A 25709-nucleotide genomic window follows, 5' to 3' on the forward strand; every position below is an offset into this window, starting at 1 on the left:
GAATTCTGGTATCTGTTGCATGGTTTGTGGCTTTGTGTGTATATACAGTATTTGGGTTATCCCGTTCTCTCTTTCGAATAAAATTTGGGGCTTGATCTACCATTAGACGGAGTAGGGTAGTTGTGTCAGGTGGCAGGTGCTTGTGGGCAACAGGGGCATCCTTCCCACCAAGCCCTTTCTTCCAAGCCACCCATCCCCCTCTGTTGCAGAGCAGATCTGTGTGTGCCAAACATGTAATGAACTGTCTAAACTACTGTTGGGTGCAATGCAGAGTACTTTTGGAGTTGTCAGTATTTAAGTAAACTACAACTGCCTCTCCAGTACATAAAAGTGTCCTAGGTGGTGAGGAACAAGGTCATCTTGTCCTTTGCCTCAAACCGCAAAATATATTGGGCTAGCTGCTGGAAATGGAAGTTCTGAGCTGAAATTGGGACCATCGACCTCTTCCCTGCATTTAATACAATTCTAGGTGGTTTGTGATGGATTTTGCCCTAATACCTTTTCCTCCTCCCTTTTCCAGTGGAACAGCCATGGCTATGACATTGCTAAGATATTTGGAAGCAAATTTACGACTATCTCGCCAGTCTGGTTGCAGGTGAAGAGAAGGGGCAAGGAGAGGTTCCAGGTGACAGGGCTCCATGATGCTGACCAAGGTTTTCTTTTGTGCTTGATATCCCATGCCCCATGATCTGTGTCTAGTGCATTTGCTGTTTGGCTTTCCAGTGTTAACATGCATTTTGTGATGCTATACAATGCTTTCCTTCCATGGCAGAAAATTTGATAGAATAACTGGATGCATTCTCTATAACACAAAAGTATGCTTTAACTCTGTCATAATCCAGCTTGTTGGCTTGAGCTAGGAACTCCCAATTATAACTCTGATGCTGAATTCATTCAGAGGCAAAAAGTATTCCGGCACCTTGAAGTTAAACAATTTATTATGATGCGAGTCTTTTTAGGCCATTTCCTATTTCATTGGATGCATGTAGTAGCAGACAATAAAAGCTAAGAGAGGTGCATATACAAGCGTGCATGTTAACGGTGAATGCCTGAAAAATGTGGTAACTTTGATATTCCTGTTCGAAGTCTCACCATTCATGAATTTTGAGAATATTTGCAGTCAGATTCTCCTGCTTGGGTCCCCCCCCATTAAAATATGTTTGGTATTTCTGCATACGGTGGGTTTCCCCTGAACATCTTGATATCTCTCACTTGAGTCTCGGTGATTCCGTTTTGGCTCTGTTCCTGTTGAAACTCAACCACCTGAGACTGTTGTTAAAAGGAGCAAGTAGGCCCTGCAACAAAATGTTGCTGTCATGGATGCAGAGGGATGGAGGGAGAAACCAGCTGGGGAACCACCAAGGGAAGAAGGCCTAGAGCCCCGGGAGAGGTGATGGGACAACAATGAGTGGTCAGACGGAGAAGACTGGGAAGAGATGTATTAAGTGGAAGAAGTAACAGGGCTTGGTGAGCTGGGAGAGTCTGTAGCAAAGAGAAGAATCAGAAGCGTAAGCTGGTGAGTGGGACTGGAAAAGGCAGAGATGAGTCAGGCTGGTGAAGAGTGACATGTGTCTCCTGTTCCTGCTGCAACAAGCTTCACTCTCCCCTGTTTCCCAGAACCTGGAGATGCATGAAAAAGGTGGAGGAGAGATTGACTGCATGCAAGTGCAGTCTCCCATTGCTTGGAAAAAGCCCTGGAGAGGAGGAGACAGACAGCTGTGGGGAGGCAGGGACCTTTAGTATCAGCAACTGATTTCATGATTTCATCCACCAGGAATGAGCTGCTGTGTTCATTAGGCATGACACTCATGCAAGTCAGTGGAGACTGTGTTTTTGCTAATAAAGAATTAACTCCAGCTTTAAACTATGTGGTTACTGACAGGCATGCTCTATGACAATTGCAGTAGGGAGTGCGCCTGTTCCAGTTTCCAGCCACTCCATTTCATTCCATTCCCTACCCCTCACTCCCCCATTCAGTCAGCAGTTCGTGTCCACAGAGTCTACTTGGTTTTTGGGCTTTGTTTCTCTCTCTCTAAAAGTGCTTTTGCACTTCTGCAGACTTGGGGTCCCCCTGCAAGTGTGCTGATACCTCCCACATCTGAGTGTGATTGTGTTTTGGCTGCATTGTAGCAGTCTCCCCTAAAATGAACGGTGACACAAATGCATCTCTGAATTCTCGGGTATTAACAAAATTTGGCAGGGATTTTCGGCATTCATATGTGAATGTTGATATTTGCAAACTTCCACTGTAACATAAAATTTCCCACTCTCATACAACACCCAATGGGGGGAAAATACTGTTTTACAAATTGACATTGAGACATAATATAACTTAAAAACAGAGAATGCATATGAGTCAACCTATTGAAATTAAGGAGATCCAGCCATTATTTTCTTATGCAGCCACAGCCAACCATTTCCAGCTGGTGGTCAATTTGCATGGCGCTGCATGTGAGATCATGTGTCTGTGGCGACTTGGCAGTAAGCAATCCATCAGGAGCTGTAGGTTGGCCCAGTGGTACCCAGTGCTTGAAGGCTGATGCCTTGCAGGGAGGAACCTTGGTATGCTGCTTTCTGCTTTGAATAATCCCAAAGCTATGTTAGTGTTTACCTTCCTGAAGGGGCCAAATGCAAAAATGACCAGGGTGAGTGGAACACATGCACATATGTGTTACTCTGGGCTGACAACACATGGTTGCTTAATGGTTAATACATCTTTGGTGGTGTAGAGACCATTGATTTTTATACCATGATCCATGTAACCATTATTTCTTTGATAGTCACAGAGTAGAAAAATTATAAAAGACATATTTGTGTTTGAAAATATGGCACTTTGTGATTAGACAGGTTCATATTTGGTCTTCATGTTTTCTATTAACAGGTTGGATGAAAGAAGTGAAGAAGAATGCCAAAAACATCAAAATAGGTGACTTTGTAGGAAAGCTTCCATATTTTGCAGGGGTTGGGCTAGGTGACCCTCAAGGCCTTCCAAGTCTACAGATCTATGATTTTTAGCTCCAATGGGCCTTGGCTCCCTATTGCCCTCGTGTCCTGCCTGCAGTCTTTCCATGGGCCTTTAGTTGGAAGACAAGCTGCTGAACCAGATCCAGTAGGGCTCTTAATGTTCGTAATTTTTGAAATGTGAGTTTGGCACAAATTGAACCCATTCTTGTAGGGCAACTCCGGAAGCGTTAATTTTAATTGTGTCATACTGTTCTGGGTTCCTGCACTCCTCTGCCTTAGCCAAATTGTCCCAGCCATTCTTTATAATGACTGGGTCTGTTTTCCTGCTGGCTTTGTAGTTGGGAAATTGTAATCGACTGCTGGGGATTCACAACAAAATGCTGCCAGTGTTAACAGAAGTCATTCAGTCAGCCTGGAACAAGAATCTTGTAGTGCAGCTTGGGGATCACCAGGGTGGCGATGGAGGGATTTCAGGAACGGGGAAAGGAAAAATTACACCCCTCCTCCATTTCCTACCCTCCTGAAATCTCTGCTTTCTCACTGATAGGTCCCAGACCACCCTAGTTGTACATAAGAGGAAATGCAGATCAAACTAGTTGGCAGACTTTTCTTTATTTTCTTTTCTTAAAGCAAAGGAGTAGGCTTTCTGCCCTCTCTCTTTTTAGTACAACTGGAAAATTGTATTTTGCAAATCCCATATATTACACATTAATGAGCAGCAGGGTGGAATGAAGCAGTAGGTCTAGCACCAATGTAAAAGCCCTGAGCAGGGGAAATGTGTGTGGACTTAGCCATGCAGCTGCAAATAAAATGTTTTAAGTGTGTTGTAAAGTATAGGGATGCGGGTGGCGCTGTGGTCTAAACCACTGAGCCTAGGGCTTGCCGATCGGAAGGTTGGTGGTTCGAATTCCCTCGACGGGGTGAGCTCCCGTTGCAAGTAGATAAATAGGTATCGCTCTGGCAGGAAGGTAAACGGCGTTTTCATGTGCTGCTCTGGTTCTCCAGAAGTGGCTTAGTCATGCTGGCCACATGACCCGGAAGCTGTATGCCGGCTCCCTCGGCCAGTAAAGCGAGATGAGTGCCGCAACCCCAGAGTCGGTCACTGCTGGACTTAACTGTCAGGGGTCCTTTACCTTTACAGTACAATATACAAATGTGGCACTAGATGGCAAACGTAAGCTATGACAATTTCAATGCATTTTTCAAAACTTTTTTTTATAAAAAAAGCATTTTCACAGCTTTATTTATATGTGTGTAGATTCCACCTGTGTGTGGGATGCTCAAATGTGTCCTTTTTTGTTTCACAAGCTCCATGATGGTGCAGCGGGCGGGCCTGGATCAGACCCCTTTCCACAAAATGGACCAGCATTGGATCCTTGGCTAGCCCCCTCTGCTCTTTCAGCACCTCATTCCAGTGCCTTACACGAGCATCAGCTGTAGCTCCTACCCACTTACACTTGTTGGGTTCTGATGTTTATCTTGGCCCAGAAATCTGTTTCCCATGGAAGATTAATGGAAGAATATGTTCCTACTCCACAAAATTTGCTTAGCTTCTCCTTTCTCCACACCCCAAAATTTGAGGTAAAAGTGGCATGATTTGGAGCCTCAGTGCGTATGGGCAACCACATGGAGCTCCAAATGTTTATGCTGAAAGGGAGTGTTGGCCCTAAATTTGCTATACTTACAATAAAGGTTCCACATACCAGGGATGGAAGACTTGTGTCATCTACATTTTGTTAGGACTGCAACTCATGTCACCCTAACCATTGGCCGTGGTGACAGGGGCCGATGGAGTCCAGCAACAGCTGGTGGGGTCACAGTTACCCCATCCTCATCATATATTTCCACCTGAAGTACATTAATAAGGATAGAACAAGTTTTAGTAGTGGAGAAGGGGTGGAATACATCTTTCGAGTGAGCATGCCACAGCAGTTTTCCTAATAGCGTAGAAAATTAATGACTCTTTCTAGTCTTTCTTTCTCCCTTTCTGTATTTTTTCAGTTCCACGAATTTTGTTTGAAGGCTGGACTTACCATGACTTTGAGAGTGTGTTTGTCAGTGAAGATGAGATAGAAGAGCTTTCCAGTAACCTGATCCAAATAGCCAAGGTATCTTAAGCCTACCTCTGAGAAATAGAGAGCCAGTATAATACCAGATATCAGTGTGGCTTTTTAAAATTGTCGATGATGTAAAATTGTCGATGACTGGCCTAGATGTCACAGACAGGTTTTATATATTACATACAGCAGTGAAGAACGGAAGCTTGATTCCTAGGTGTGGAAGTAATAGCATGTGGGTGAAAAGGAGGTGGGCTAAATGCTGGCATGTTTAAACTCAGGTGTTGTGAATTGTGTTTACATAAAAGATCCCTAGATGACACAGTGCATTTGTTGTTTAGTCGTGTCCGACTCTTCGTGACCCCATGGACCAGAGCACGCCAGGCACTTCTGTCTGCCACTGCCTCCTGCAGTTTGGTCAGACTCATGTTGGGGGCTTCGAGAACACTATCCAACCATCTTGTCCTCTGTCGTCCCCTTCTCCTTGTGCCCTCCATCTTTCCCAACATCAGGGTCTTTCCCAGGGAGTCTTCTCTTCCCATGAGGTAGCCAAAGTATTGGAGCCTCAGCTTCAGGATCTGTCCTTCCAGTGAACACTCAGGGCATACTGATATTTTATTTATTATTTAATACACCATGATTGTAAAAAAAAGACCTCAAAGCAGTTTGATATGATACTGCATTGTATACATGGGCAGCGTGGTTGCGTTTAAAATTCATAGCCTTATTTATAAAAACTGCATAAACAGCCATTTTACATGATGGTGTCCAGTTAAGCAAACTAATGAGATAACAACGTAGCTTAAAACAAAATCAGTCAGCACATGATCAAAGCATTAAGAGACAAAGGCAGGATTTTTTTAATGAGATATCTAAACTTTCAACATCATCAAAAGTAATAACCACGATGATATTTGTTCAGAATACAGTGGTACCTCAGGTTACGAACTTAATTTGTTCCAGAGGTCCGTCTGTAACCCGAAACCGCTCATAACAGAAGGCACACTTTTGCCAATGGCACCTGCCGCACTGCCGGTGTGCGACTTCCGCTCTCATCCTGGGGCAAAATTCACAACAAGGGGCATCTCCTTCCAGGTTACCAGAGCTTGTAACCCGCAGTGTTCGCAAGGAGGATGGTGCATAACACAAGGTTCCACTGTAAATTTACAATCTCCAATGTTTTCATTATTCTAGAATGAGAATTTTGATGGCTTTGTGGCTGAAGTTTGGAGTCAGCTAGGAAACCAGAAGCAAACGTAAGTCCAGGATTTTCAAGATGCTACCTTTTTTTTTTTTTATAGTATGTCAAGTTTCACTGCCGATTTAATAGGATTCGGTCAAAAGAAAACATGCTTAGGAGTACTGTGTAAGTAAATTACGGTCAAGAATCTTGACAGAGTAGGTACCACTAAGGGTCTTTTCTGATGTTTACTGGTGGTGACTATTTCAGTGTATGCTGCACCAGGAAAATCTTGGGCACATATTAGGAATCCACAGCTGTGATTGTAGGAGTTAGGGTAATGGTTGCCTGGAAAGATGGTGTGTCTTGGGACTCTCTATCCATGTAGCCTAAATATCCCTAAACTATTAGAGCATCATGAGAGAGAGATATGCTGCAGTTCCTCCTGTAGGACCCTGAAATGACAGTCAATCCCCCACTTTTCATGTGCAAACAGGTTACCACTGGTTTTGTGGTTATCTGTGAAATCAGGTAACACGAGAAGGTGTCAAGCAAGAGAGTATGGGGAAATTGTTTTAAGCAAAACGATAAATGCACCGGCCTTCTTCCTTCTTTCCCACTGTCACATTGCCTCGTTTCTTTGCTACTTTTTGCTTGTCAGATCTGGCCCCAGCAATTCTTAACGGTAGAGACACCAACAAAGAAATCCTAGGTGTTATAGTCAAGATTAGCATTGATCTCCTGATTGCTGTTTGTCCAACCATTGCTTGAAAGAGTAATGTTGGTGGTGTCTGCTGATGCCAGAGAAAAAACAATCATTAAGTACCATAGGTGTAATCCCTTTGCCTTAATGTGGCTCTTAGACCTGACAGTGGGATTTTATCAAGATCACAATGTTTTCAAAAGCTGTTTTCAGGGAGGGTGAGCGATAGATTAGCTGCATCATCTGTATAGGTAGATCATGTCAGTTCTTTGAGCGTGGGGTGGTGTTATTACCTTCTGAAGGGAAAAAAATGTACTGTTTTTGGAGGCAGGGAGCGGAACTTGCTCAAGTTGTTGATAGGATTTGATTCGAGACCCTCAGTGTGGTGTGCAATAATACTCCAGACCTATGTAATCCTGAAACAAGGTCAGACATGCCAAACAAAATTAACCAGAAATTAAAAAGGCAAAGAAAGTATAACAGGTAAAACTTCACTGTCACAACTGGACACCATTGAAAGTCAGGTGAGTAGTAAAAATTTCTACTTTCATCTAATAGCCATAAGAGAAAGAGGACTTTGGGGCATGTGCCCTTTTTGTGCTGGGATCTATTTGCCAGCTAAGAAGCTAAACAGGAAGCAGTTCTTGTCTGGTAGAATCACTTCCCAAGCAAGCCCTTAGGAAGCAATACTGAAATCAGTCTCTAGAGCACTCCATTTAGCAGGGTAGTGAAAAGTTTCAAGATTTCCAATAGTTACCTGTGGTTGGTTTCCTTTGGAAGAGGTCACAGAAGACTTGTGGCATTTTGCTGTATTTGCATGTATATAAGAACATAAGAAGAGCCTGATGGATAATGTCAATGGCCTGTCTAGTCCAGCAACCTGTTCTCACAGTGGCTATCCAGATGGGAAACCTGCAAGCATGACCCAAGCACAACAGCACTCCCCGCTCTTGTGTCTCCCTGTAATGATACAGGTTGAGTATAGGTGGAAGTTTGCAATTTAAACATTCAAGCCACTGTCCCAAAATTTGCTGCCACTCATCAGATTTCTGGGAGTTTGCCAGCACCATCAGAATCCTTACAGAGAGCAGTTCAGCCCTCTTGTCTTTTTCTCATTGTGACTCCAGCTGCAATGACAAGCTGCTTGTATTTACACAAGAGTCTGAATTAGCACATTCTACTGCCTGGAGTCTATGGAGCTGACAAGCCTTTCCTTGATAATCATGTCAGTTTCATTGGAGTGCAGAGAGGGGAGATGGTGAAGGAAATCTGCATATATGAATGACAAGGCTTCCCTGCCCTGCTTCAACAAAGCTTGAAATATGAAAAAGCCATACCCAAATGTGTACAACTACTCTATGGAGAGAGAAAAAGATAACACATTTGTTCAGATGCGACACAAATAATGCAGGAAATGAGGTTGTAATTTCACATTCCCACGTGGCTATCAATCTGTTTTAAAAACATGGAATCATGATACAAATTTGCTTAGAACTGCATTTCTGTATTTCATACGTGTGCATCAAAGATAGGAGAGAGGCTCAGAATGCATGAAATCTATCTTAGTTACTTGAAATTGAGTTCAGAGCAATTATATTTGCAGGGTTTCTGAACTCAGATCAATGCATCTGGTTCCATGCACTCTGGGGGAGTGTTGGATGTGAACAATGACAGTCTCAACAAACGTTATTTGTTTCTAACCCTGGGCATGCTAGTTCATGTCATAATTACATTTAGAGGAAAATTATGTTCTTGTTTCCTACCCAAACAAAACTGGATTTTGCTACTTGAAATATGATGTGCTGTTCTTATTCTTATCCACACAGTGGCAGTATTGTGATAACTCTGTTATTCACTGATTTTTTAGAGGATCATCATTTTTTCTTTAGCCATTGCAAGTTAAGGGAGGGATCTGAAACTATTAGAAGGTTTATCCTGGATTAATGCCATCTGTCAGAGCTGCCCGAAGTCCCAGCTCACAGAGGACCAATGCCAGGTCGTTGTTATATACAAAAGTCTTTATTGAAGTTCAGTCTCTATTTCAAAACCGTGGCGCGCAGCTCTACGTCTTAAACCCTAGACCGCCGAAGCTCCGTCTGAATCTCCTCCCCTCTGACACCAGTTTAAGACTCTAGACCTGCTCTGGCCACTCTAGACCCCTTGCCCTGGCCACTGGTGCCCCCTTCTGTGAATCTTCTGATTCGCTGGAGAGGCTCATGGAATCTCTCGGGCCACTGTCATCTTCTCCTACGCTGCCCTCAGATTCTTCCCCTTCGCTCTCCATTTCCTCTCTTCCCTGTGCCTCTGCTCCTGAGCCCCTGACACCATCTCATTTCTCTTCCCAACATTTATATGCTGATGGTAGTAATCATGCTGAAGTGGTCTGAAAGGGAGAAAACTCCAGGTTAATTGGGCTCTGATTATTCTCTCTTTTTAAAATTTGGGATAAGTAGTCACGTAAACAATAGCATTAGCATTTTTTTCAAAGCAGCCAAAGACAGTGGAGTTCAGTTCTTAGTCACACAAATACTACCAACTACCTAAAACAGAAAACAAAAATGTGTTCCTGAAACACCCAAGGGATCATTTTCTACCATAATTAGGATTTGCTGATCTTATTATCAATATTTAATAATGTACAGAGTGGATAGATCTAGAGAAGAATAAGGCTTCCAAACTTTAATAATAATTGTGTAGAAGTGAAAGATCTGAATGTACAGGAATGAGCTTTCATTCTGGACAATTGGAGGGACTGCTGTTAGAAGCCTTTTAAGTAAACTAACTGCAAGTAAGCTTGTATCTTAGTAAAGAAAGCTTCAAATACCGGACCTTGAGAAATCTGAAGTCCCCTGGTGATTTGGTATAGTGGAGGGGTGTGGATGTTAGAACTGTCCAGCACTACTCATTTCTTTTGTCCTGGAAACTGAGCAGCTTGTCTATGGCAAGATGTTGAGCTGGAGCTCATGGAGGAACTGCAGGTGAGATTCTTGAAACCCACCCAGCGCATTAAAGTAGAAGTGGCAAAACTGGAAGCCTATCTGTTTCCCTGCTTTTTGAACCTATTCAGAGATGTAAAAGGCCCAACCATACTAAGCTAGCTTTATTTTGCTGTTTGTAGTGGATAGAAACCCAAGCAGCTTTAATGCTAACCCATCACATAACGTTATGCAGACAATGAGGCATTCCCTTCTCCTTCATGTGCAAGTGGAGGAACCATAAAGGCTGCTCATGAAGAAGAGGGAAATATGTGAGCCCAAGGATTAACTGTGGTGTGTGCTCTTGTCACAGCTAAGTTAATCATATCTCTTCCAATCTGTGGATGTGCATTGTTTTTCTGTATTTAGGTTGCAGCAGTTGGAGGCTGAAGGTTTTTGAGTCTTACCATTTCCCTTTTGCGAGCAGCTAGTTGCAAATGATAGGGACGCGGTGGCGCTGTGGGTGAAACCACAGAGCCTAGGACTTGCTGATCAGAAGGTCGGTGGCTCGAATCCCTGTGGTGGGGTGAGCTCCTGTTGCTCAGTCCCTGCTCCTGCCAACCTAGCAGTTTGGAAGCACGTCCAAGTGCAAGTAGATAAATAGGTACCGCTCTGGCGGGAAGGTAAACGGCATTTCCGTGCGCTGCTCTGGTTTGCCAGGAGCAGCTTAGTCATGCTGGCCACATGACCCAGAAGCTGTAAACTGGCTCCCTTGGCCAATAAAGCGAGATGAGCGCTGCAACCCCAGAGTCGGTCACGACTGGACCTAATGGTCAGGGGTCCCTTTACCTTTACCTTTACCTTAGTTGCAAATGATTACATTGGGTGATAGTTAACTAAGTTTTACTCAGAGTAGACCTATTGAAATTCATAGACCTGACTTAGTACTGGGGCTTCCTTTGAAGCTGACTTAGAAACTGCAGTTAATCCAGAATGTGGCTACCAGATTGGTGACTTGTAGTTGCTGCTGGGACCATATAACACTAGTCCTACAATATCTATGTTGGCTCCCAGTACGTTTCCAAGCACAATTCAAAGTGTTGGTGTTGACCCTTACAGCCCTAAACATCCACACCCTTGTATACCTGAAGGAGTATCTCCACCCCTATCGATCAGCCTGGACACTGAGGGCCTTCTGGTGGTTCCCTCATTGCAAGAAGTGAAATTACAGGGAATCAGGGAGAGAGCCTTCTGGGTAGTGGCTCCTGCCCTGTGGAACTCCTGCCTGTCAGTTGTCAAAGAGAGAACCAATTATATGGTGTTCCGTATCAGGAGGCTTTTAATGTCTGATGTATCACGTGTTCTTTATATTCTGTTGGAAACTGCCCAGAGTATCTGGGGCAACCCAGTCAGATGGGTGGGGTACAAGTAATACATTATTATTATTCTGTTTAGTAATGTCAGTGGGTATACTCTTGAGTAAAACTTAGTTGAATTCCACCCAATGACTTGCTTTTTAAAATTCAGTACATTGAAAATGCCTTAGATTGGTATTTGTAACAGGGATGATTTTGATTCTGTGCAAACAAGGTCACACATATAATTTTGTTCAGGCTGATAGTCAACAGTAGGTGGTGCCACAATCACATAGTTTATTTGAAAAGTGCTGCCTTCACTATATGCTGCAGGAACATCTGCATTTGACCTTCAGGTACCTTATTAACTGTGGGAAGAAAAGAACAAAACTTCTGTAGACACATCAGTACTTCAGTCTGAGCCTTGGAAATTTAACCTATTAATCAATGGCTTACTGTAAGTCCCTTCCTTCCTTGGTATTACCTCGAGCAGTGAAAGGGCAAACAGCAATAACTCATTCTTGAACTGAGATTGCTTTTTTTAAAAAAAAAAAAAAAAGTTTCATTTTTTTGTCAGCTGTCTACAAACACAGCTTTATTATGTTGGATCTTTTCATTTTATTTTTTAATTCTTCTGGGAAAGCCTTGATTTGTGGGGGCGGGGGCAGCGACCATCAAACTTGAGCATTAGCTATAGTTAAAAAGAGACTCTAAAGGGAATGCAACAAATACTGTGAGCTGCAATAAATGTTCTGCTGAGGTCAGCATCATTTGCAGCTTCAAGGAGGACAAAGCTGAAATGTCTGAACAAGAGTGTAGTGGGGAGGAGGGTGAGAAGGCGAAAGAGAGACCAGCAGCATTGTATATTCATGAGAGAACCAAGATCAGAAAGTTTAAAATACATACCTCACCTTTTAATTGGGTCTGGGGAGATTCTCAAAGTGCCATGTGCTTCAGAGGAACATCTGAAAGTTCAATTTGACAATAGCAAAGGACAAAATGAATATTTAACTATGTTTTGCCATGACGACAGTTTGCTCTAGCCTCATTATACTTTTAAAAAATGCAATGCAGCATGTGCATTTCCCTCCCTCCCATCTGAGTTGACAGTGATAATATGGGAAAATATGGTCTTAAAACGCTCAAGTCTACTGTAGAGACGAGCAGACATATAATTTATTGGATGTTTTTAAATGGGCACTCAGCTAGGGCCGTTTGGGGATGGCGGAGTGCATGCAATGCTTGATTTACATAATCTATTTTGGGTGACAAATGGGAGTACACGTAAATGAAGTCTGAGCGTTAACCACTAATCCCTTGAATGGGCAAGAAGTGCTCTTAGGCCAGAGAGATGGCTTGACAAGTTAGGCTGCCAGTACTTAAATCTTCTGGGCGATTTTTCTTACAAGAGAAGCTGCCATCCTTCTCCCACCTTTGCCATAAATCGGGTAAACTGCTCAATACCAAGTTTAGTATAAAAAACAATGTCAAGTTGATGAATATTATCTCTCTCTGTGTAAAATCTCTTTGAACCCACATTAGTCGTGAGGTGGTGTTAGGTTTTGTGGTGCCCTGAAAACAGTGCTTGAAACACCAGCAGCAAAATCCAGATTGCAGATGCTACGTTTTAGTTTTATATTGTGTGTGCCAGTGGGTATACTCATCTACACAGCCCATGAATAAATGTTACCCCAATCAAAGCTGCAAAGCACAAGAAAGATATCAGGACAGCTGCTAGCTGATGACCTCATGTAGCGAGGGCAGAGTGTCTCCCCACCATTCATAGAATCATAGAATGGCAGAGTTGGAAGGGACCCCTGAGGGTTATCTAGGCAACCCCCTGCAATGCAGGAATATTTTGCCTGACGTGGGGCTCAAACCCATAACCCCAAGATTAAAAGCCTCCTGCTCTACTGACTGAGCTATCTTGATGAAGAGGTTGGCCACATATCTCCATAGATTGCTCTTGGAATGAACAGGCAGTGTCGGCTGATTAAGCTAAATCCATCGATTTACTGGGCAGTGTTAAAGTAAGGTTTACTTTGAGTAGACCTATTGCAATTAATGGACTGTTAACTGAGTTAAGATTAAAAAAGGATGTGTACAAAAAATGGAAAAGGGGGGAAACCACCAAAGAGGAATTCAAACAAATAGCCAGCACGTGTAGACACAAAGTCAGAAAAGCTAAAGCACAGAATGAACTCAGGCTTGCTAGAGAGGTTAAAAGCAACAAAAAAGGCTTTAATGGGTATGTTCGTAGCAAAAGGAAGAACAAAGAAACAGTGGGGTCACTCAGAGGAGAAGATGGTGAAATGCAAACAGGGGACACAGAAAGGGCTGAACTCCTCAATGCCTTCTTTGCCTCAGTCTTCTCCGATAAAGAAAACAATGCCCGACCTGAAGAATTTGGAGCAAATGATTCAGCAGAGGAAACACAGCCCAGAATAACTAAGGAGATAGTACAAGAATACTTGGCTAGTTTAGATGTATTCAAGTCTCCAGGGCCAGATGAACTGCATCCAAGAGTATTAAAAGAACTGGCAATGTGATCTCAGAACCACTGGCAGTCATCTTTGAGAATTCCTGGAGAACAGGCGAAGTCCCGGCAGACTGGAGGAGGGCAAATGTTGTCCCTATTTTCAAAAAGGGGAAACGAGAGGACCCAAATAATTACCGCCCAGTCAGTCTGACATCAATACCAGGGAAGATTCTGGAGCAGATCATTAAGCAAACAGTCTGTGAGCACCTAGAAAGGAATGCTGTGATCACCAATAGTCAGCATGGATTTCTGAAAAATAAGTCATGTCAGACTAACCTGATCTCGTTTTTTGACAGAATTACAAGCCTGGTAGATGAAGGGAACACAGTGGATGTAGCCTACCTTGATTTCAGCAAGGCATTTGACAAGGTGCCCTATGATATTCTTGTAAAGAAGCTGGTAAAATGCGGTCTTGACTATGCTACCACTCAGTGGATTTGTAACTGGCTGACTGACCGAACCCAAAGGGTGCTCATCAATGGTTCCTCTTCATCCTGGAGAAGAGTGACTAGTGGGGTGCCACAGGGTTCTGTCTTGGGGCCGGTCTTATTCAACATCTTTATCAACGACTTGGATGATGGACTCAAGGGCATCCTGATCAAATTTGCAGATGACACCAAACTGGGAGGGGTGGCTAACACCCCAGAGGACAAGATCACACTTCAAAACGACCTTGACAGATTAGAGAACTGGGCCAAAACAAACAAGATGAATTTTAACAGGGAGAAATGTAAAGTATTGCAATTGGGCAAAAAAAAATGAGAGGCACAAATACAAGATGGGTGACACCTGGCTTGAGACCAGTACATGTGAAAAGGATCTAGGAGTCTTGGTTGACCACAAACTTGACATGAGCCAACAGTGTGACGCGGCAGCTAAAAAAGCCAATGCAATTCTGGGCTGCATCAATAGGAGTATAGCATCTAGATCAAGGGAAGTAATAGTGCCACTGTATTCTGCTCTGGTCAGACCTCACCTGGAGTACTGTGTCCAGTTCTGGGCACCACAGTTCAAGAAAGACACTGACAAACTGGAACGTGTCCAGAGGAGGGCAACCAAAATGGTCAAAGGCCTGGAAATGATGCCTTATGAGGAACGGCTAAGGGAGCTGGGCATGTTTAGCCTGGAGAAGAGGAGGTTAAGGGGTGATATGATAGCCATGTTCAAATATATAAAAGGATGTCACATAGAGGGGGGAGAAAGGTTGTTTTCTGCTGCTCCAGAGAAGCGGACACGGAACAATGGTTCCAAACTACAAGAAAAAAGATTCCACCTAAACATTAGGAGGAACTTCCTGACAGTGAGAGCTGTTCGACAGTGGAATTTGCTGCCAAGGAGTGTGGTGGAGTCTCCTTCTTTGGAGGTCTTTAAGCAGAGGCTTGACAACCATATGTCAGGAGTGCTCTGATGTCGTTTCCTGCTTGGCAGGGGGTTGGACTCAATGGCCCTTGTGGTCTCTTCCAACTCTATGATTCTATGATTCTATGATTCTATGATTCTTTGATTCTATGACCTAACTTAGTCATGTTCATTAATTTCAGTGTGTCTACTCTCAATGAAACTTGGCTGAGCACCACCCGCTATTTTCAGCAGAGGTAATGGCAAAAATCTGAAGGGTACCCAGTACAAGCAGAGATAGCTGAATATTCTTTTATTCCCCTCTGTGGAGGATGATCTCATCTTCTCATCCACCCTTTCTGCATATCATTTACTTAATGCTTTTAGATATTTGATAATCGAGCATTACAGTGAGGCTACTGCAAGTGTAGATGCATTTGCAACATGACAGGAAAAAATGTAGGAGAATTATTTCTTCTCAACCAGTTGCCTCCTGGCTTTACTGGCAGAGCGTGGGCTGTTAACCACCTTTAATGGAACACCTCCAAGTACTTAAAAGGCTTCTGACATCAATGTACTAAACGACTGTTGCTGGTTGTGGGACTGCAAACATGTCATATCTGGGCTAATTGTGGACGAGGGGAAGGGAGCCCAGCACTTGCCACCCCTCCTTTTCCCCATTGCTGCAAGGGAGAGTCACAGAACGCCAGGAAAAGTGAAGTCCAAGCAGAGATTTCCCTTTTCTGTGAGTGCCTTCCAAGCATCCCTGATCATGGCCAGCCATGTGATAAGGCATGGAGTCACTAGGATACTGAGGAAGATGGGGAAGAAGGAAAGGCCCAGATAGTAAGAAAAGAGCTGGGAATTAAGAGAACATGTGTACCTTAATCCTCAAACACTGATTGGGAAACCTGTGGCCCTCCAGGCAACATCGTCAATGGTCAGGGATGATGACAGGTGCTGCAGTCCGACAACATCTGGAGGGCCACAGGTTCCTCACTCCTATTCCCATTTAAATAAGAACCAGGTGGCCTCTGTGCCCACATACTGCTTCTGCCCACCTTAGTAAGACGAAGAGTCTCTGCCCACAGGCTCATGCGTATACTGACCTTGGTGACAAACTGTGCCTGTATGGTCCTGCTTCTGCCAGCGTCTGTATGGGAGTGAGAGAGAGCAACAGATTACAGTGCCCACAAATTGCTGCTGCTGCTTCCTCCAGGAAGAGACACCGACTGATCTGTGAGCCTTTATGCCTGATAAAGGCAGGCTGACCATTGTGACCTCATGATGAAGATGTTGACCTGCAGACTGGCCATTGTGACCACATGCTGAGTTGGCCTGCCTGAAGAAGAGAGAGTACAGTGGTGGTCACTTGCTGCTGCTGCTGCTGTTACCGTTATAATTATCGCAATCATCCTTTGATCTTCCTTCCACCCAAATGTTCCCAAGGGAGTATTCAGATACAATCAATAAAATACAGCATATCATTCCTTGATCACATAAACCAGGATGGGGAAACCTGGTCCTTTTAGATGTTGCTGTACTCCAAACTCTAGAGGGAACCAACTTCCCCATCCCTGTCCTAAAATGAAGACTGAATAAAAGTATCTCTTTTGTCATCTCCTGTTACATCCTATTTAAAGGGAGAACGGATTGTGCAGAGCCAAGTCCTATTAGAGTGTGTCTTCAGCGTTTAATGAAGGAAGAATATTTCCTAACTTTTTTTAAAGAGAAAAGGTTGTTGTTCCACGATTTAGTTTTCTTACTTCTAGACCTAACATCATGTTTTTGTTACAGGGGTCTGATTCACTTGCTCACTCACCTCTCGGAAGCTTTGCATCAGGTGCGGCTGAAGCTGATCCTTGTTATCCCTCCCACTGTCATGCCAGGGTGAGTGTCTTATTTTCACGGAAAATCCCAGATGAATCTATTTTCAGCTTCATTCAAGCTATTTGGGTTTAATGTTTGCTGAGAGACCAGCGCATATATGCAGCCTAAAAAGCGAAGCGTGTATTCCCTCTTCACCGCTGGAGAAAAATGCCAGGCTCAGCACCTTGGGGAAGAAGAGAGGGACACATTTAAGAGGCTTGGATTAGGCAATGTGTCTGTGCTAAGATTTAATCCCTCTGGGCAAGAACCATGTATTCATTATGAAACCCCAATCAAGGCACTTAATAAATATTGAAGCAAGCGAGCAAAAGAACTATCAAGTGGTATGTATACCAAACAGTGCTAAGGAAATGACTTTAATTAGAGTCTTTATATTGATAAATGGATTATAAAATTTTGGAAGGAAATAAGATCTGTAATGGTATGCAAAACCATGCATCTCCTAATCCAGGCGTGGCTAAGGTGGTGCCATCTAGATGTTGCAGGACTACAGTTTCGGTACCATCTGAACACTGATCCTACTGGCTGGGGCTGATGGAGAGCTGGAGTCCAGCAACTTCTGGAGGTGCCCCCACCCCCGCCCTTGTCCTAAACCATCATGTATAGTTGCAGTAAACACAGGTCAAATGAGGAGATGTAAGAAGGAGTGCAGACACTTCGAAAAGGCCATCTTCATGTAACTTAATTTCCTTTGCTACCTGCCACATGTTTAATTTTGCTAATGCCCATTTCACAGTAAATTGTTTTGTAATAATTAAGCAAAGTAGCTGCCTTCATTAGTACAAAACAGCTGGAAAGGAAGATCGCAAACTGAACAGCACATGGTTATACAAATTGGCCAGTTGTGCAGTACATACCTGCATTTAATCTGCACCTTCTTCATCTCCCCAGTGCTTATTTATTTGTATAAAAAATCTCCCTGGATTCATAATCTTATGGTTTGTACACAGTTTAAACTCTTGGTGGAGGAACCATGCAATCCCTGTGCTGGCTAGATGAAACATTAGCCCTTCTTAGCCATATGTATTAGTGAATAGTTTCAATTGCTCAATGGCGTCTGATGAAGAGGATACAGAACTTACATATTTTAGTGTTGGCAGCTGAAACTGAGTTTTGAATAGATGTTTAAAATAACTTCAGCCTCCTTCTTGGCATGCAGACCTGCAGCTCAGTCTTGTGAGTGCCTGCAAAGGGGTAAGCAATACTGTCACCCTTTCATAGTCTGGGTCCTATAGCTTGCTAAGGGTTTGGGCCTTCAAACCTCAGTACTCGTGATGTTGGAGTCAGTTGCATCACCCAGTAGTTTGTTCTGTTGATAGCCTTGCCTCTCTCTTCCTATACTTGATCCTACAGTGTGTTGCCCTCATCCGCTACTTCTCTGTTGTGGAAGGCCTTACAGAGCACAGCTGCACTGGCCTTTGCATTTGCATGTGTGAAACATCTGTGCTGCTTGTGGTACATCAGTGCAAGAGCCCCGGGCCCTATCACCTTGTACAGGATGCTGCCCAGTGCACAGGATACTGTAGAATTATTATTCATTTAAATTATTTTCAAACTGGCCTTAATCTTTTTAGATCCCAATGCGGCATTCAGTTCAAAATAAAATGTGACAACACAACTAAAGCACAATCCATCAAGACAATTTTAGAACAATAGAGTACCTCACAATTCAGCATTTAAAATGCTTAATTAGGCAGTTGCATCTTCATATTTGTGTTGCAGGGAGAGACTATGCAGAAGTAAAGTTTGAAAAAAATATATTTAAAACTCCTGTTGAGATTCTTCATTCTTGTGTAATTATTTTTGTTAGCCATAGTATATACTGTATATACCTTTTTAAATGTTGGACACAGCACAAGGTTGTTAATACAAAAATACGAGGAGGCCAGCACATCCCAGTTAAGAACTGCCAAAACATGGATCAGTCAAGTTTTTATCTTCTTATTTTAGATTTAAAGCAGATTGCTCCAGCTTGTTAATTGTAGTCTGCTACAGAAAGCAAATGAGTGCTCTTAAACACATTTGCAGCTTCTACATTATCAGTCATTATTACCACAAAGCTTATCATGAAGCTAATGCATTCTTTTCAAGATCTAGGATAATTGCAGCAAACAATAGACTTTGCAAAATGCATTTATATATTTTGAATGTTAAGTAGAATGTAGGCAATTTCACAAATTTAATATTCTCTTGCCCCCTTGACTCAATAGAATTGGCTAGAATTGCTATACATGATTTGGTACGTAGATGTATTTTTCAGTGGACAATTGTGGACAAGCCAGCTCAAATGAAGTGACTTTTACAGAGCAATAGCTGCCCTGCAGAGTACATTATTACTAAGAATGAATATTCTTTTGTGGATCTCCGCATAAGGGCCTTTTGGAAATCCATAAGCAGCTTCTTGGTCTCGAGCATATTTTTGAGCACTTCCCCCGAAGTGCATTATACTGAAATTAGAGGGGACAGGGAATGACAAATAGTTCTGAATTCTGCCATGTTTAAGGCCAGTGGAAACCACTGTGGCAATATAATCTGATTTCCAGCCCATTAGATTTATCATAATTGGATTAAAGTGTAATCACTGCATGCTAAGGGGAACATCTTCTTAGCATGAAGATTTCCCCTTGCACAAAAGAACGCTATTCCCCTCCTGCGTGCTCTCTTAATTTGTTCTGGGGGTTCTTCCAACCCACTGATGCAGATTTGGGGGTGATGTGGGTTGTGCACGGGGAGAGGCACCCAGGTAATCCAAATACTGTACCAAGAAAGGCAGAATAGCACAGTCAGTATAAATCATGAAAATCAAGTATATTTTCCTAATTTCTGACTTCACGCAATTTATTTGATATTATTATTATTTGCATAAACATGTACAGTTTCATAGTAGAGAAGAACATGGAGCACTGAAGGCTAATTTAGCCTCTCCCCTGATTGTTTGTCTGCCCCCCCCCCCGAGATTTCAGCTGGCAATGCCCACCCATATATGTTCAAGCATATTTGTTGCAACTGTAAGGGTTAGGAACTGTCTTGCATGTATGAAAGGTGACGTTTTCAAGGAGCTGAGTTATGAACACGTTGCATATTTTTCCTCCTGCAGAATTGTAGCATGCGTGACAGCTCTGATCATGAACTTCTTGGTACAGACCTGTGTTTTTTGTTCATGTTGTTCTGTAAAATGCCACACATGTTGGCACTACATAGATTCAAAACTGAGGCGCTTGTTTCTCATACAATGAAAGCACTCTTCACACCCAGCATCTTGAACTATGGTTTAGCTGACTGGCTTGAAAGGACTTCCTCCTGCCTTGTAGGCGGAATCCATAAAAATTCTCATTTGTCTCTTTGATATTTTTTTTTAAGTGCTAGACTGGCAATATGTGGTAAATTAGATTCATAGAATTACAGAGCTCCTGCTGGAATCTGCTTTTCATTGGCATATTTAATACTATGTCATCTTTATTCATTGTCACTTTAGAATCAATTTGGGTCTAACCTTTACAAATGATGGAAAGTGTACTTTTAATAATCTAATATCCTTCATGTGTTGGACTTGGAGTAGATTTAATCAGCCATTCAGCAAAAGGCATAGAAAATGATATGGCAAAGAATCAAATAACATTTGTAGACTCCATATCTGGTAGAAGTCTGATAAGGTAGACTGAGACTATTTTGCAAAATATCACCCTTTTGAGCAGGACCCCCAGTGGCTAAAACAGTGCTCCCTTTTTGTTCTGCCCTGATTAAAACCTAAAAGGAAGAGCATAGTTTGATGCTCTTTTTTAATGGGTTGCTGTCATACCAATTCAGTTCACATTAAGATCAAATTGATGAAAAATGCTATGTTAAAGGAAGAGTATAAGGGCTTGAAAAATACTGGTACTTAAGGGGGACGCGGGAGTAATTAACATCTGGAAAATGCAATGTATTTCATTAAATTCCACTAAAGGCACATTGAGGGAAACTGGAAAGTATCAAAACTGTGTTACCTTTGCAGGTTCTTCCACAAGGCTTTTACGCTGAGTGAATTCAGTGTAGGCATAATTGGTGGAATAACCAATGTTTATAGTGGATTCAGTCCTGGCCTTAGACATGTGATTGTTTTTGATGGAAAGGTGGAATACAGAAATCTGACATAATTAAAAAACTGAGAAGTGCCAATTCTAATCTCTGCTGAACAAGTGATTCACTGTGTGGCCTTGGGCAACTCACTACCACAATTTAGCATTAATTTACAATATGCAAAACACAAAATTAGCATACGGCATTGTTTGAAGGGCTTTGCAGATTTTCTCTTCTCACAGCAGCCCTATGAAGTCGATAGTACTGCATATATAAATGGCACTCCAGTGTATCTCTTGGGCCTAGTTGTCATAAATGACAGGTGAGATGGTAAACCTGTTCCTGGCGTGTACCACTTCAAATAGCAAGTGCGGGTTTCACATGACTTTAGAGTGTGAAAACTAGAATGGTGGGGAGAAAGCTTTTCCCTGATGTGCCAGTTTTCAATGTACAGGATAAGCAGTTGCACATACAGAAAGGGCCTTTTCTCCAGGGCCCTTTGGTGTCTTACCACCTTCACTCCCATAGATGTTGACAGCTCTCATTGACTTCCCCTGGGAGAGTTTTAGGGTGCTGCATCTAGAAATACTGTGGAGGGGAGCAAGAAGAAATACCTGGGGAAAGTGATGTATTATCCCAGGAATAGCCAACGTGGTGCCCTCCACATGTTGTAGGACCATGACTTCTATCATCCCTGACCATTGACAAAGCTGACTAGGGCAGATGGGAGTTGGAGTTCAGCTTCATCTGCATTCTAGCATTGCAGCTAGAATGTATTGTAGGTTAGGGTTGCCATATTTTGAAGAGCGAAAATGAGAACACGTTTGCCGACTTCGCTATGACGACTCTCATTTTAAATACCCGTACTATATGTAGGCTTTAGAAGTTCACATTCCCACCTATGCCTATGAGAAAAAGGTAAAGGTAAAGGGACCCCTGACCATTAGGTCCAGTCGTGACCGCTCTGGGGTTGTGGCGCTCATTTCGCTTTATTGGCCGAGGGAGCCGGCGTACAGCTTCCGGGTCATGTGGCCAGCATGACTAAGCCACTTTTGGAGAACCAGAGCAGCGCACAGAAACGCCGTTTACCTTCCCGCCGGAGCAGTACCTATTTATCTACTTGCACTTTGACGTGCTTTTGAACTGCTAGGTTGGCAGGAGCAGGGACCGAGCAATGGAAGCTCACCCCGTCGCGGGGATTCGAACCACCGACCTTCTGATCGGCAAGTCCTAGGCTCTGTGGTTTAACCCACAGCGCCACCCGTGTCCCTTATACAAAAGTAAACATGTAAACATATACACTTTCTCATTCTTCAGCCTTCCTGGGTGATCCCAGCATGTCAAAATAATCCGAGCTGAAAACTTCATTTTAGGAGGAGAAAAGAAAAAGAGGTTACATAGCTTATCACTGTATCTCTCTCTCTCTCTCTCTCTCTCTCTCACTCACTCACTCACTCACACACACACACACACACACACACACACCCCTAGTTAACCATTGTCTCTACTGTCCATCAGTGATTCTTCCAAGTTTCAGAGAGGGCTTGCCGCTACCAGAAATTGAACCTGGGTCTTTCTGCATGTGAAGCATGTACTCTACAACTAAGCTATGGGCGCAAGACTGTGTTGCCACACGTAAATAAAAAAACACAGACATTTTGCCTACTTTAAAAAATCCTATGGACAGGAATTTTTACGCTGAGAAAGAGGACATTTCGGGCAGAAACTGGACGTATGTCAACTCTGTTGTAGGTGTTGTCCAGTAAATAGTACCATGGAGATTTTGAGTGCCTGATACAGCACACCACTTATTAGGAGAGAGAATTGGAGCACTGAACCAGAACTTGCTGGAGTATTCTGCAACTCATCCCAGCAATTCAGGAAAGAGGTATCTACTTCTTGTGATATATACTGGATGTTAGCAAGTGTTGACGATACGTTTATTTAGAAAGCAGTGACATTAAAGGCTGCTTTCAATTGAGTGAACATCATAAATAACATCACAGATGAGGACAGGTAGTCTGTGTTTCTTTTATAGGGATTTTTATTGCCCTCAAGGGTGAACCCACTTGCAGACAAGCAGTAAAACAGTAATATTTGCTTGGCTATTAAAAGCAATGATATAACTTACTACTCTCCTTGTCTATCAGAACATTTCCAGTAACCTGCAATAAAAACTTTCTACGGCTTGTTGGTTTCACTGAAAAGGCTTCCTCCATTTGGAAAGAAGCACAAGTAGTACAGTGGTACCTCAGGTTAAGTACTTAATTCGTTCCGGAGGTCCATACTTAACCTGAAACTGTTCTTAACCTGAAGCACCACTTTAGCTAATGGGGCCTCCTGCTGCCGCTGCGCCGCCGCAGCACGATTTCTGTTCTCATCCTGAAGCAAAGTTCTTTACCTGAAGCACTATTTCTGGGTTAGCGGAGTCTGTAACCTGAAGCATATGTACGGTAATCTGAGGTACCACTGTATCCTGGAAATGCAGCCTTCAAGTAGGTAGATGTTCAGTCTCATCACACCTGCAGCGCTTTAGTTTGACTGTAGTGCTGTCCTCACTATAGGAAAGCATTTGTAAGATGGGGGGGGGGGCTTATTGATTGAGCAAAACAATCGTTTGTGGATTTTTTTGGGGGGGGGAGCGGGACAAGTATTGTTGAAAGTTAAAATTCAGCAGCTGTCTTTTATCTCTACCTTTTGTACACCTCACAACTTTGAAGAAAGCACATTAAAGCTATGCAGTCTCAGCAAAATAAACTTTATCAGATTGTTAGCTTTTCTCAGTTTAATGAGATGAGCAGCAATTCTACTGCCTGTTGATGGCTTTTGAAAGTCAAACAAACAAACAAACAAACAAACAAACAAACAAACAAACAGAAAAGCCCTCTTCCTCCCAGACCGTGGTTATGTTTTTGTATTCATGCTATGTGTGTAATGACCATGTGTTCTGCCATAATTATTGAATGTGGTATCCATAACTCTTGATGTGCGAAGGTCCTGATGAGTGTGGTTCAAAGAAAGTGAAGAACTGTGCTTTTACTGGGAAATTCCCATCAATGCTGAATTTCCTGTCCCTCCCACATGAAGGATATCTGTGGAGTCTGAACAGCAAAATGGCAAATGGCATATCTAGATTGTATATACTTGGACTTTCAAAAAGCTTTTAATAAACTCTCTTGGCAAAGGTGCCCAAGTCTTGGGATAAGAACGGGCCCACCACCAGTGGTGGCCCCAGCGTCACATGTATATGTGGTTGTGCGCAAGTCGGGGGGGGGGGATGCCTGTATACCCAAAATGTATCACCCTGACCCATAGGTCTATGAATCTATGTTTTGGAGGGTGGGGAAGGCTTGCATGTTTGCCACACTTTGATCCCTCACACATTCTTTCTGAATGCCAGAAAAAGGGCTTCAAATATTTGGCACAGGAGCATTGTTAGGGGGTGACTCAGGAGACCTGAGCCCTGGGTCTCCTACTCCTTCTCTTTAATTTTTTTAAAAACTTTGCAGATTGGATAACTGAGTGCACCATGAACTGCAGTGCTGGTGAGACCCCTCTGTTTACCACCTTAATTTCTTAGTATAGACACCTACAGATATAAAGTAGCATCTGCAAATTTTTAATGGAAATTGGAGTCATGTGCTTTTAGGTACTTAGCCACACTCCTGCTCTTTGGAGCTTTTTCATTTAGTCAAAAGATAACTGAGTTTGGGAGCGAGGGGGAGATAACGTGTTTTAAATACAGTGATACCTCGAGTTGCAGACACGATCTGTTCTGGGGTGCCGTTTGCATTCCGAAAAGTCCACAACTAGAGTGGTGCTTCTGTGCAAGCGCTTCTGCGCACGTGTGTGTGGCGAAACCCGGAAATATACACTTCCGGGTTTGCTGCGTTCGCAACCCGAAAAGCCGCAATGTGAAGCAAACGCAACAAGAGGTATGACTGTATTCTATTGGGAGCCGCACAGAGTGACTGGGGAAACCCAGCCAGATGGGTGGGGTATAAACAAATTGTTACTATTATTATTATTTTTTATATAATATAGGTCTATAACTTTATGCATGGCATGGAGGTAGTGGATAAAGAGAAGTTTCTCACATATAATTCCTTGTGCTCAGCTAATGAAATGGATTGACCATAGAATCAGAAGATGCAAAAGAATAAATGACGTCAAGCTAGTAAATAAACACCATGTATTTCTACAACATGGATATGATTTTTATTTATTACCAATATCGAGTCTTAAGGCCTATGGCTTTTGGAATATACAGTAATATTCAAACAATCTTATGTGGCTTCACGACACTGAAATGCAGACACGGTGTACAATATCATAAACACAGTGTTCCAAAATATCTAGCTGTGCTGACTGGATAGATCTTGAGGGCTAGTTTTTGACAGAGTCAGGATTGTTTTTGGTGGGGAGGCACAGGAGCGAGGAGAGAAGACCACTTCTCACAGTGCATCATTGTTTTAGTTAATTCACTGCCGCAAGTTGTGGAGATGGCCCTTTGTTTAGATAGATTTAAAAGAGAATTCGACCAAATGTATGGAGGAGAGGTCTACCAATGGCAGCCACTATGTCTGTGCGGAAACTCCAGATGGCAGTAGTATACCACTGAGGAATATCAGAAGGATATAGCTACTGCCTTCAAGCTCCACTTCTGGGCTTCCAGAAGAATCTGGGTATGCATTGTGGGAAGTTGAAAG

General features: G+C 42.9%; 1 protein-coding gene and 1 long non-coding RNA gene across 9 annotated transcripts in view; one reads left to right on the plus strand and one right to left on the minus strand.

Moving 5' to 3' along the window:
* Window positions 1-25709, plus strand: part of CHID1 (chitinase domain containing 1) — a 133242-nt gene that overhangs the window by 10641 nt on the left and 96892 nt on the right. For all 7 annotated transcript variants that reach the window (XR_014161116.1, XR_014161117.1, XM_081880572.1 and 4 more), the window contains exons 4-8: window positions 521-653; window positions 2882-2926; window positions 4966-5072; window positions 6216-6277; window positions 16849-16941. Coding sequence is in view for 5 of the 7 variants with exons in the window: in XM_081880572.1 (XP_081736698.1) it covers window positions 521-653; window positions 2882-2926; window positions 4966-5072; window positions 6216-6277; window positions 16849-16941 (440 nt within the window). In the remaining 2 variants the exon portion in view is untranslated. The remainder of the gene's footprint in view (window positions 1-520; window positions 654-2881; window positions 2927-4965; window positions 5073-6215; window positions 6278-16848; window positions 16942-25709) is intronic.
* LOC309352439 lies at window positions 6971-16842 on the minus strand. 2 transcript variants are annotated; one of them, XR_014161317.1, is made up of 4 exons: window positions 16161-16842; window positions 12086-12125; window positions 8668-8822; window positions 6971-7864 (listed from the first exon to the last, which is right to left on the minus strand). It is a non-coding gene; the product is annotated as an uncharacterized lncRNA (long non-coding RNA). The 2 variants fall into 2 exon arrangements; XR_014161318.1 differs by lacking the exons at window positions 6971-7864; window positions 8668-8822 and adding an exon at window positions 10674-11542.

This window comes from Podarcis erhardii, assembly GCF_964252035.2.
Source record: "Podarcis erhardii genome assembly, chromosome: 1".
NCBI classification, from domain to species: Eukaryota; Metazoa; Chordata; class Lepidosauria; order Squamata; family Lacertidae; genus Podarcis; species Podarcis erhardii.